The 13,439-nt window shown below is 45.2% G+C and overlaps 1 protein-coding gene across 2 annotated transcripts in view; it reads right to left on the reverse strand.

Moving 5' to 3' along the window:
* Positions 1 to 13,439, reverse strand: part of LOC121445218 (laminin subunit alpha-3) — a 221,174-nt gene that overhangs the window by 190,259 nt on the left and 17,476 nt on the right. For both annotated transcript variants that reach the window (XM_041647241.1, XM_041647240.1), the window contains exon 2: positions 7,160 to 7,312. In XM_041647241.1, the coding sequence (XP_041503175.1) occupies positions 7,160 to 7,312 (153 nt within the window). The remainder of the gene's footprint in view (positions 1 to 7,159; positions 7,313 to 13,439) is intronic.

Here is a 13,439-nt window from a genome sequence, read left to right on the forward strand (position 1 = left end):
GCAGGAGGCTCACGTGTATGACACCAAGACTTCCTTTTTTCTCCCACAGGCATGCCCACCAGGGCACCCGGAAGAAACAAACATCCCCGAGTCTCCAAGCCTCTGCTTGCAACAGTCAGACACCACATTTCACTTGAAATGCAAAAACAAACTGGCCAGATGGCATAATGCTTTCCGTAACATGCAATGTTCTCGCTGGATTTATAACCCGAAACTCAGGAATAACGCCCAATGAGATGAACCTGAGGAAAGGCCATGGCTTCAGCAGATCATGGAACTGTCCAGTAAGGGCGGGCAAAATTGCTCTCCACCCTTGATCTGAAGATACTAACATAGAAAAAACACGGTGCAAAATTACCAACTGGCAGGGAAAGTGGGAGCGGAGATGAGTTGGATATGATCAGGATATGTTCTATACATATGTGAAAGTGTCCAAAGAATTTAAAATATTGTTTAAAAAACGCATATACACATGGTAGGGAGAAAGAATGGATCACAGCCAGTTCAGGAGACAGAGCAATCTACCCCTCCTGATAATATAAGCTGTCAAACTGACTCAGTTCTCCACAGTCAAACCTCACTTCTCAGCAAGCTAAGAAAAGGTGATTTGGCCAGGACAAGTCAGTGATCCGTTTTATTTCCCAATCATGCATGAAAATTCACACTTCCTGAATCCTAAGATATTCATATGACTTTTTAATGTTGAAATCTAGCCTCTTGATGACATTTTTATGGTTAAGAAAATAGATCGTATCAATGAGACATAAAATAGGAACTGTACATGATTGCACATGCTTCTGGATGTATCATACTGCTCCAGCATAAAAGAGAAAAGAAATGTGTTCAGCCTGCTATAATTTATATTACTTCTCCAGATCTTAAACAAAGAGAACTTTTCTACAATACCATATGTAACTTTCTAAAGGCACAAAAGTTGTGAGTCTATTTCTTTTTAATAATGTGTTCATCGAAATTCACTTTATGTTGTCAAATATTTATAAAAAAATAAATATTATCACTACTCCAAAGAGGTCTGGAAATGAAGCCATTACCTCATTGAGCCTCGGCAGCCCTGTAGGTGCCTTGGTTTATAAATGAGGGAACTGAGGCACGGAATAGCTAGCTCACGTGTTGTAAAGGGTCACATAGCAGGTCAGCAGGATGCCAGGAACATTCTGGGGCAGGCTGACTTGTACAAAGCTGCTCCTGGCCAACCAAGTGGTGGGTGAGCATACGGCCTTCATGAACACGCATGGCATGACTGATATCGTCAGACACCAACAGATTACTAACTTGTTCCTATGTTGGTGTCTTCTTAATTTTAGTGTCTTCGTCAGGGGCTCTTTGGCACATCAGAGGGGAGCCCTGCAAAGCAAGTCTGTTAAAACAGCCTTTAAAAAGCTGTTAGTACAACCAGTATGGTTATGTTCAGTGAGAATCATTTTGGTGGGCTGAAACACTGTTATAGAAAGCCTCGGTTAAAAGGTGACATAATACAGGCTAGGCGAGCAGCCCACTGGTACAGCATTTGCCCAGCATGGGTCAAGCCTGACTTCAAGTCCCAGTGTGTGCCTCAAAAAAAAAAAAGTGGCATGATAATGGTTTGTTGTGGTGTGTGCCTATAATCCGAGCCTTTGGGAGGCTAAGGCGAGAGGATTGTGAGTTCTAGGCTATCTGGACTACATAATTAGACCTTTTCTCACACACAAAAAAGTGACAATAGGTACATTTTGGTCATTACTGATAAGACTTGAATTAAGCTTCAAGGTAGCTCTTTGGAAAAGAAAACTAATTCATAACAGAATCCGCATTCTACAGCCTTTGACCCATGACAGAGCTCTGTGAATTAAATCATATGCAAATCTCCGGGGAGATACTGTCAGGAGCAACCCTGCTCATCACAAAAGAGTAAGGAGGCTGAGAGCCCTTCTCCCCTAAAACTAGGCCCACCCTAGCTGAAAATGACCTAAGAAACCTCAGGATCTTTTGGTTTTCAGGGAGCAGTAACATCTTTATTCATTTTTGGCAGTGTTTCTTAGTCGCTCTGTACTCTGCACATGATAGCAACAAGAACAGCAGGTGCAGTAGAGTGTCGCTGGCATCTCTTTTGGCCTAAGTGTTGACAGCGTTTGACAGAGCCACACTAGCAGCTGAGGTTCTTCCTCTCATTCATGTTGCTCGCTATGCACAAGTCTGTTGCTAAATGATGCTTTTATCCACAAATGACATAATGATTTTAGGCCTATTAGCAGCTGTTCTCCAGCTGCCTCGAGAAGCCCCAGCCCAGGTGGGTGCCAGGCTATCTTTCCTCTCTCAAGATCTGCCTATTAACATTTCACACAAACTGGAGCCCAACACACATGGCCTCTTAGCTGGCTTCCCTTATACACCATGATGTTGAAAAGGTTTGCTTATGCAACCTCCATCAAGATTTTACAGCTCCTTTTGCTGGATAACAACTCACTGTTGTTACTTACATTGATACACCTATGATGCATCTGGTTTACTCTTCGTCAGGTGGGACACCTTCGAGTGATGTCATGTACAGCGTGAGAGTGATGGCTGGTGAGCGGGGTTTCTGTGGGTGCAGTGCTCATTTCTCTTGGGCACAAACTACAAGTGAGACCACTGAGTCACATGGTAACTCTGTGTTTAACTTTGTAAGGAATTACCAAAGGTTTCCAAAGCAGCTGCACCATGTTGTATTTCTACCAGCAATGCCCAGGGGTTCCAGTCTCTTCATAGCCTCATCAACACTTCTTACTATCAAAACTTTTATTATAACCATCTAAATCAATACAAGGCAGCATCTCATTACAGTGGAAGTTATGTTTTCAGAGTTCCTTTATCTGTAATCATGTGGGAGGAGGTATGCACATCTGAGCACGGGTGCCCATGGAGGCTAGAGAAGGGCTCCATTCCCTGCACCAGAGTGCGGGTAGCTGTGCGCTGCCTGGCGTGGGCACTGGGAACCGCTCTGGAGGAACAGCACTTGTAAGCACCCTCCCATCTCTCCTGCCCCTTCTGCTGTTTTGATTTATATTTTCCAGTAACTAATGATGCTAAACCTGCTTTGTGGACTTGCTGATCATCTGGACTCAAATCTTTTGCCTGTGCTTTGAGTTACACTTACAGTGTTGACTCAAAGCTCCTCCTTTTTTCACACTTTGTCTCCTAGGACAGCACATTCTCCATTAGTTGTTGACCTAGGCCAATCTCCTTGGTTCCTCTTCCTCTGACTTCTCACAAGACTCAGCCCTTGGTTCCTTTCTCTTCTGACTTTCATCCAGTTTCATAGTTTAATACCATCTTTATGTTCTCAATTTCTCACCAGCAATCTCAGACAATGGATTGGAAGAAGCAGCCTCTGCCCCCAAATGATCAACCTCTACTAGAAGGATAAAGAGAAATTCATTCTGTTCCTATAGACAGTGGTACCAAACCAGAGACTTGAGTGCTGAGTTAACCACACAGATCGGAACAGTACTGCAAGACTCTGAGACCCGCGGCTGACACCACAGCTCACAGAGGCAGCAGGACCCACACTACAGCCAAGAGGAATGCTAAGAGAAGACTTCAATAGAACCTACCATACGTCTTCTACCGTAAGGCTCAGAAGATCTAGAATCCAGCAGAAAGTACTCCACACAGCAGGGGAAACCAGCAGTTGAAAAGACAGAGAGACAAAGATGAGAAATTCTTTATGGCAACGGCGACACAGGGCAGCAGTAAACGACCGTAAGAACTCTGAAACAAGCGCAAAGCCCCATGAATAAATAAAGCACATAACGAAGAACAAGTAAAGGGCACTGAAAAGCACAGGAGGCAAAAGTTAGAATCTTCTGTGTGGGCCTGAGAGCATATAGAGGCAGAATACAAAATAAACTGTGGGCTTGAACACAGAACAATACAAATTGTCCCATCCAACAAAGAAAAACCAATCAACTGGAAAATAAAGATGAACATAGCGGCAGGGAACTGGGAAACACTCATGAAAGAGCCAACGTTTGGGGCTGGGGAGGCAACTCGGCGCTTAAGAGGACTTGCCACTCTTCTAGAGGAATCAAGTTTGGTTCTCAGCTTTCATGTCCAGGGGCTCACAACAGCCTGTGCCTTCCAGCTCCTGAGGGGAAGGGGGTCTGACCTGTGCAGACACCTGTAGCCATGTGGTGAACACTCATACCAGCACGAATACACACACACACACACATACACACAATGGTTTGAAATGTCCAAAGTTGATGGAAAGCTAAATCACAGGTTCAAGAAGCTGCATGTGAGAAGCCAGAATGGGACAAGACTAAATCAATCTACACAGCACTGACAGCCCTCCAGACCCAGAGCACCAGATGTGTGGACTTCCCATGGCTGTTTCTGTCAACAGTGGTGCTCAGGAGTCTAGGGAATCATCCTTGAGTCCTCTCTGTCTCTAACTCCACTTCAATTCACTATAAAATCACCGCAGCTTTGTTGTCTAAGTTTAGCTAGCATCTGATCGCTTACTTCCATGGCTACTACCAGCATCAACCATCTCCCAGTCAGCTCCTTATACCCATCTACAGACACCCAAAGAAATGACTTTGAGATACAGAGCAGAAAACGTCCATCCTAGACTCAAAACCCCCAACTGACTGTTTCATTTTCAAGTCACCCTATGGTTTGTTCTTCTTTGACCTCTTCCTCTGCTGCCACCTCCCCACTCCTGGTTTTTCTATAAGCTCTGTCTTAGGGGGTTTGCAGAACTGTTTACTTTGTCTGGGTGGCAGGCATCGATGTGGATGACTAAGTCCTCCACATGCTTCAGGACTTGTCTTCAAGGCAAGCTTCGGCTGTCCATTCTCAATAACCTCTGCTCTGAACAGTTGAAGAAAGGCTGCAGCTACAAATGTCCCATACTCACCACAGCCTTAGTCTACTTCAGCCCTCCATTGCCTGTTCCAGTGTCAAACACGCTGCATGAGTTTATTACGTATACATTTAGTATCTGTGACATATCCCAGGTCCCTGCTGGAGTGTCCGGCACATGGCAGAGAGGTAATAAATAAATTCTTAAAGGAATAATATGAACTTCCTTCTCTGAAAGGGAGAATAAGTTGTATTCATTTTCTACTTGGGCATAAAAGACTTAAAGCTTAATGTCTTAAAATAACACATTTATTATCTCAAAGTATTGGCTAAGAGTGCGGCTCAGCTTGGCCAAGTTCTCTGCCCAACATCAAAAGTGCAATCAAGCTGTCAGGCTGGATGCCACTCTGTCGGCTGTTGGCTGGGGGCACCCTCAGCTCCTGGAACCCAGTTTCAGATCCTTGCCCACAGCTTCCTCTAAGGGAAATTCACAACCTGACAGCATTTGTGTTTCAGGCCAGTGGGAGAGTCTCTCACAGGATAAACGTGTCCCCTCAGAAAGGGCAGTCCCATTGGGCGCTTCATTCATCAGAGAAAACCTCCCCATTTAAATCAACTGGCTTATGAGACCATAAACACATTCACAAAAGTTCCTCTTGCTTGTCACATGATGCCACCTAATATGGCAGTCACATCTTTGACAGTCAAGATGCTGCCTTGCTCAGGGGGATTGATCGTGTGTTAAACGCACCAGGGGCAGCCATCTTGGGAACTTCATAACCTAGACAAAAGGACAGACCTCAAGTTGCCAGTTGGCCAAATAAGGCCCCAGATTATGGTAGTCATTATCCAGTGAATCAGAATCTCCAGGAAGAAGAATGCAATAAAAACCCACTTACCATCCTCAGATATTTGACGGCACTATCCACCACAGCCCCAGATTGGAAGTAGCCCAAGTAGCCATCAAAAGGGACACAGGAAGTTGGGTAGAGAAGCATGGAAAGCGGCCCTTCCAGCCCGGAAGAGGGAGGAAATGCTGACAAGGGTGCAAAAGCTTGAAAGCTTAAGTTAATGGAAATGTGAACCACAAAAGGGCAAATATTATATTTTACTTATGTGACATCCCTGTAAGTCCCTGTCTCTGGCCTCCATCTTTGGAGGCCCTGCCCCTATGCCTACCAAGCCTTGACCCCTCCTGGGAGGGATGTCAAAGTGATCCACCAAGCCTTGGCCCCTTCCCCGGGAGGAGGGACAAGGCAGTCAGCCCAAACCTTGACCACTCCCTCCCCCAGTCTATTGAAACTGCTACTCCGAGAGTAGCATGGTCTCCACCCCGCCCCGCCCTCCCCCCACACACACACGGTGGCTGCATTCATGGCTTTCTGGGGCCACACGAGAGCGCAGGAATCCCATTAAACCTGGATGTTTTTTAATTCGGCTCCTTGTCATTTAGCTTGATTGGGATTTTTGTGTTGGCAGAGAGCTTGCATTAGGAAAAATTCCTAACAATTTCTAGAGAGATCAGTCCCCAGAAAATAGCACAATGACTGTGTGGAGTGCAGGAGAGGGGGCCTAGGTGGAGAGTTTCAGCTTTACAAGATAAAGAGGTAATGACTATGGAAGGTGATGGTGATTGCACAGCAATGTCAAGGTATTAATGCCACTGAGCAGTACCTGAAAGTGTGAAAATGGTCATTGATATTTGCATTATGCCACAATTAAAATAACTTATTATTATTCTTTATTAGAATATGCTTGCAATGTAACTATTCACAGCTATATATTTGTGTGTATGCATGTAGTGTGTGTGTGAGTGTATGTATACATACGCGTGCTCTCGTGTGTGGAGACCAGAGCTCAACACTGGGCTTCTTCCTCAATCATTCTCCAGCTTGTTTTTTGAGGCAGGGTCTCTCACTGAACCTGGAGCTCTCTGATTTGCCTAGGTCAGCTGGTCAGCATACCCCGGGTCCTTCAGTACCCACCTCCCCAGGGCTGGGATTGCAGCCTGCCCCCAGTCCTGGCTTTTCATCGATTCTAAGGGCCTGAACTCAGGTCCTCATATTCACGCAGCAAGCACTTTACCAACTGAGCTATCTCTCTGATCCCCACCACTGTGTTCTAAACTTCACTGATAGACAAGGTTGAGGAGCTTCACTGGCTCACGCTCATCTGGGTTTTAAAGGAAGCAATACCCATGTCCTCGGTTGAAAACAATGAAGGGATTAAAACTAAAGTTTATTTTGACAATAATTTTGTCATGTCAGAAATCATCACAGAAACAGTGATTGTTCTAATGAAAGACAAAACTCACCTGACCCAGATCCAAGGTGAGGTTGACTTGGTTGTACTGAGTGCCTGAAGAGAGTGGAGGGCTTTGCCACCAGCGTTCAGATCCATCAATCGCGTGGATGGCAGGATGTGCCTTCCTGGAATCCTCAGAATTGCAATAGTCACAGAACTGGCCCTGGGGAGGAGAAAGGCCTTTTTAAAATTTTCAAGGAAAGTTTTTGTATCAGCTTAGCAAAAGAAACGGCCAATGCAAGACTGCCGTCTCCTAGGCCAGAGGACGACCTTAGGCAATTGTTTCTCATTCCACCTTCATGTAGATTTCAGGAATCAGACTCAGGTTGCCAGGCTTGAGCAGTGAGGGCCTTCCTCGTGGGGGAAAGCTTTTGCTATTGATTAAAGCTTTTGAGTTTTGGAGTGTTCATTATTAATATTATTATTATTATCAAAAGATTCATAATTGAACAGAGAACATAATATCCTTAAATTTCCAAAGTGTATACCAAATCCTCTTACAGCTTTAAAAGAAGTACAATAATTCAATAGAAAAATGGACAAAAACACCCCAGGCCACTCACAGAGGAGGCAGTGACAGCTCAGACTGTGTCTACAATCACCGCCATTAGCAGTTCCAGCAGACTGTCTGCAGCTGCACTGTACACACAGTCTACCCAGATCTAAAGTGTGTCGCAATAAGTATTAGAAAGGGCATATTAGGAGCATAAATCACTGTAAGAACTTCAGAAGCCACTTTGGCATCACTGCTAGAGTAAATTCACACTTAGAACATAACAATACAATACCTGAGCTAAGAACTCAAAAGGGAATGCCTTGAAAAATTTTGATGGCATCAGATGGCAGCCTGTTGACAATAGCAAAGTCCCGAGACTAACCTAACTGCCTGGCTACAGGCAAGCAGGTAATGCAAGAATGGCATGGTCACTCCAAAAGTGGCTATGTGAACAACAATGAATAAATGAATAATAGTGGAATTTTGGAAGTACATTAGTACATTAGCATAAAATTAAAAGCAACCCATAATAAAAGCATTTACTCTTTAGAAATTATATGGATACAATAAAAACTATCTCAAAGAAGCAACTGACTGTGGATGTGTATGCTTGTAATTATAACCCTTGGGAAGCTGTGTGTGGTGTTTTGAATGTAATTGGCTCCCATAACTCATAGGGAGCTGTGGCCTTGTTGGAGGAAGTGTGTCATTGTGGAGACAGGCTCTGAGATTTCCTCTGCTCAAGATACCACCAAGTGTCTTTTCCACTTCAATGACCTGCATTTCAAGATGTAGCCAGCACCATGTCTACCTGCATACTGCCATGCTTCCTGTTCTGATGATAATGGACTAGACCTCTGAAATGGAAGCCACCACCTCAATTAAATGGCTTCATTTATAAGAGTTGCTGTGGTCATGGTGTCTCTTCACAGCAATAGAAAGTCTAAGACACTGTGGCACAAACCTCATGAGTTTGAGGCCCTGCCTCAAAAAAAAAAAGAAAGAAAGAAAGAAGGAAAAGGAGGGAGACAAAACAATAATTAATAAAGGGTTCAGGATGGTGGTTTCCTCTAGTGACTAGAGACGTTGGAAACAGGGACACACATGCTACCACGTGGGTGAACATTTAGGCTCTACTTTTGGTTTTGTAGAAAGTTCATGCAAGTTTACTTTAGTATTAAACTATCACACACACACACACACACACACACACACACACACACACCATGAAAGGACCATAGGCGCATGTCATAAATCGAAGATAATGAAAAATCCTTAATCAAACCCTGCATTTGAACTCCAATATTTTTAACAACCATAAATAAGTCAAGTGGAAGTCGGGATAAAAGGAGCACAAAGAGGAAAAATGCTTCCATATACATACAGCAAACTGTCACAGACACACTGCACCAGAAGTTTCCAGCGTGCAAAGATCACCAGGACAAAAGACTCCCTCTGGATTGTGCTGAGGCTGTTTGGTCGGGGGAGAACTGTCTATATTCTGTCAATCATGTTTTAAATAAATGCTGATTGGCCAGGCAGGAAGTATAGGCAGGTCAACCAGACAGGAAGTAGAGGCAGGGCGATGAGAACAGGAGAATGCTGGGAAGGAGGAAGCCCATTTCTCCCAGTCCTGTTCAGACCACGGAAGAAGCAAGATATGACCTGCCCCACTGAAAAAGGTACCAAGGTATATGTGGCTAACATATACTAGAATAATGAGCTGGTATAAGTTGTAAGAGCTAATACAAAGCCTGAGCTAATGGACCAATCAGTTTATCATTAACGCAGACTCTCTGTGTGATTTTTTGGGGACCTAAGTGGTTGTGGGAACTGGGCAGGACAGAAACCCCAATGAGCAGGCCCTCATGTTACAGCTGCTGTTAGGCTAGTTATGTAGGAAGTAGAAAATGCCTTGGAGGGGGCTAGCAAGGAAGGAAATAAGGGCTGGAGAAATGGTTCAGCAATTAAGAATACTTGCTTCTCGATCATGAGGACAGAGTTCAGATCCCAGTACCCACATCAGGCAGCTCACAAATACCTATAACTTCAGCTCCAAGAGATCCAACATGCCTTCCATCCTCTGTGGGCGTCTACACATCCATATGCACATACACTCATACACGCACGCACACACACACACATAAATAAAACACAATACATTTAAAACAATAGAAAGGACAGGGGACTCTAAATAAACAGCCTGTGTAATGCTTCAACACGGGCTGTCCACAGGAGCTAAGCCGGCATTCAGCCAGTGGCTCAGCAATGGCATCTTCTTCATACGGATGGAAGCCAAGTCTGCTAGCTTCCAATACCCTTGATGACTGTCTTAGGCTAAATAGCCTCCTTCATGTCATGCTCTGCACTGAATCCATAGTGCAAACACTGTATGGTTCTAATTACACAGGCACTGATTCCAACAGCACGCCCTGACAGAACTTTTGTTTTTCTGTTTGGACACTGATTCCTCTGCTTGATTTATCCAAATTGCTCAAATCCTAGAGCATCAGAACTGGGCTGAAATCAGAGATATAACACTAATGCTTGAGTCTGCCCTTGAAGAAAGTTGCTAGGAGACCAGAGCAACTTTGACTATCACATATTCCTAGAAAGTGCTAGAATAGAGATGGTGTGGGCATGTGAGAGGCTGGGAACACCAAGTCACAATGTATCTGACTTAGTATCTACAATACTCTGAGGTTTATAGCAAAGCACATGAAATCTGTTAGTGGAGAAATGAAGTCATAAAGTTCGCCCAAGGCTAAGGCTAAGACATGCTGAAACCAAGACTGCACAGAGGTCTGAAGATGCTACACACAGCCCAAGACTGTAGTGCTCTTCCCTGGCTGAGCCGCCCTGCAAGTTACATCAAAGGTCCTTGTCCCCCATGGGATGGAACGTGAAGCTGAGCTGGAATGGCAGTTCTGCTGTTCTCCAACTACCTGCTACCTCCCGAAGTGCACAGAGGCCCGGCTCGGAAAGGAGTCCTGCCTGGCAGCAGTTTGCACGTTTGTCCTCACATCAGGCACTGAAATCGTGGCAAGAGGAACATCTAATCCCATCTGTTCATCAACAGCCCATCATGTGCAATTGCACGTGCATTGCCAAGGGCTCCACTCCTAGCCATCACTCTCTCAGACTCTAGAGGCCATGCGATCGCAGTACTCAAACCTAAGCCAGCCCTAAAGGGGAGAATTTGCTGCAGGGAGCCAATCCCAAACCTAAGGCTGCCTCTTTGCAAAGATCCTGTTCCCTTTGAGAGACACCACACAGCTGTGGTGACAATCATTAAAGCAAGCCCTTTTTCATTTTCCTGAAAGTTTGCACAGTGGGACTGAGTTGTGAGTTCACAGCACAGAGAGTCCACGGCTCTGTGGCTCTGGCACGTGCCACAGCTCCAGGGGCTGGGGCAAACCTCCCTCCTGGACAGGCTTCTGGGTCTAAGACTTGAATGAGAGAGAAAACAAGGGACTCAAGATTCCTTCTAAGTACTTAAGGAAAACTTTAATAACATTAACAACTATATGCAAATGGGTAACTCAAAAACTGTGTGCATCTTGTCCAAAGTCCAGGCAGGCCGAGCGTGAATCTTTATTTCCAGCTCGGGTTTAGAGGTGTATGTTCTGGAGTAGAACAGATGTGTCTGTGAGCTTTCTGTAGCTATGGGAAAACACTTGAGAAAATCCTCTACAGGAAGCAAAGTTGTGGCTCACCATTTTGGGGTTTCAGTCCATGGTCACCCTGTCCCATCTCTTCGGTCCTGAGACAAGGCAGGATGGAAAGCTAAGCTGCTCATCTCATGGCGACCAGGAAGCCAAGAAAGAGGCTGGGGACAAGACGAATCCCTGTGGTGGTGAAGATGGACTTTTGACTTGACAGGATCTAGAATCACCTAGGATACAAACCTCTGGGTCTGTCTGGGATGGCATTTGTAGCTCCCGTGAAGGGTTACCCGTGCCAGGGATGGCCTCGGTGATAAAGCTGCTCTTGAGTGGTCCCTGATCATGTAACCCTTCACCCATACTCCCGTAAGTAACTCCAGCAAACTTACTGTCTCATCAAGGTGAACTTTGGTGATATGACTGCTTTGGTCTGTCATCAGTTCCTATCTGAGATGAATAGACATTTGTGTCTCATCTCCTCAGAAAAAGTATTATATAACAGCATACACACTCTAAGTGTGGATAGCACCGTTCCATGAGCTGGAGTCACATAACAGTATACATGATCATACACTCTACACGTGGATAGAACCATTCCATGAGCTGGAGTCACGTAACAGTATACATGATCATACACTCTACACGTGGATTGCACAGTTCTGTAATATGAGAGGCCAGGCCTGCTTGTGTTTCTGTCCTGCCCGGTACCCCACAACTGTTTAGTCCAAAAGAAAATCACACAAAGATCTCTATAAGTTATAAAGCTGATTGGCCCATTAGCTATAGCCTCTCACTGGCTAACTTTCACTCCTTGATTAACCCATTTTTCTGATCTATGTTAGCCATGTGGCTCAGTACCTTTTTTCAGGGGGGCAGCTCACATCCTACTGCTTCTGTGGTCTGGGCAGGAGTGGGAAAAATCAACTTCCTCCTTCCCAGAATTCTCCTGTTCTCATTACATCATTTCTACTTCCTGTCTGCTTTTCCCGCCTATATTTCCTACCTGGCCAATCAGTGTTATTTATAACATGACTGACAGAATACAGACAATTCTCCCACACCACCATTTCATGAGCTGGAGTCACATAACAGTATACATGATCATACACTCTAAGCGTGGATTGCACTGTTCCATGAGCTGGAGTCTTAGAGTGGGCAGAAAGAAGAAGGCCAGCTGAGCACCAGCATCCATCTCTCTCTGCTTCCTGACTATTGATGCAATGTGACGTCACCTCACGCTTCTGCCACTATGCTCTCCCCACCAAAATGATGCGCCTTCATACTGTAAAGCCAAATTTAACCCTTCTTTCCTTCCCTCCTTCTTTCCTTCTGGTTTTGTTTGTTTGGTCAGACATTGGTAACAGCAACTAGTGTACTCAGTCCCTAAAAGCACAGCCCTGGGGACCTTTCCTTCAGCTGAGTCCCTCTCAGGAGCATCTGTCACTTCCCAGAAGTCCATCAGCTGGCAGCTAAGCCACTAGCCTGCAGGAGGGATTTTAGACCCAAACCACGGCAGGTAGAGGTTCGAGTCCTGACCTTGCAATCACAGCTGTGAGACACGAGTGGCATTGCTTAGCCCCTCAAAGCTTTGATTTCATTTTGCTTAAGTGTGCAAGTTTTGTGGTGCACTTATGAGGGTTTGGTGTGATATTCTGCATGAAGTGCTCTGCTCTGGTCTACGAGCACATTCCACAGGAAACAGCTGAGTGAGCACACAGACTCAGGGATCCCGCCCTGGCTTGCAGAGCCAGGACCAGAGTTCTTCAAAGGCACCCCCCCCCACACACACACACACACACATACACACAATGATTTTTTTTTGCTTATGACTGTAAAGTACAGAGGTAACACAGGTGTACCACAGAGACACCTGGTGTCCATGGTCACAGAGCCACTGCACTGGCAACAACGAAAGCAAAAGGAAGCACCCACAAGCCAGGTTTGACACCCTGCACTTTGCATGTATGTGTTTTGTTTTCTAGATAAATCCTGGAGGTAGAGACAGTCACTGGGGAGTCAGGGACACAAAGAGAAGGAATAGTCTGTCCAAGGGGAGAGCTGAGAGAGAAACCCAGGAAGGCATGACTCAACCTGGGCACTTGAGGAGAGGAAAGAGAAGGAGACCAGAT

Source organism: Microtus oregoni, unplaced genomic scaffold (assembly GCF_018167655.1).
Source record: "Microtus oregoni isolate MIOR12 unplaced genomic scaffold, Mior012 000166F_ref0000362, whole genome shotgun sequence".
NCBI classification, from domain to species: domain Eukaryota; kingdom Metazoa; phylum Chordata; class Mammalia; order Rodentia; family Cricetidae; genus Microtus; species Microtus oregoni.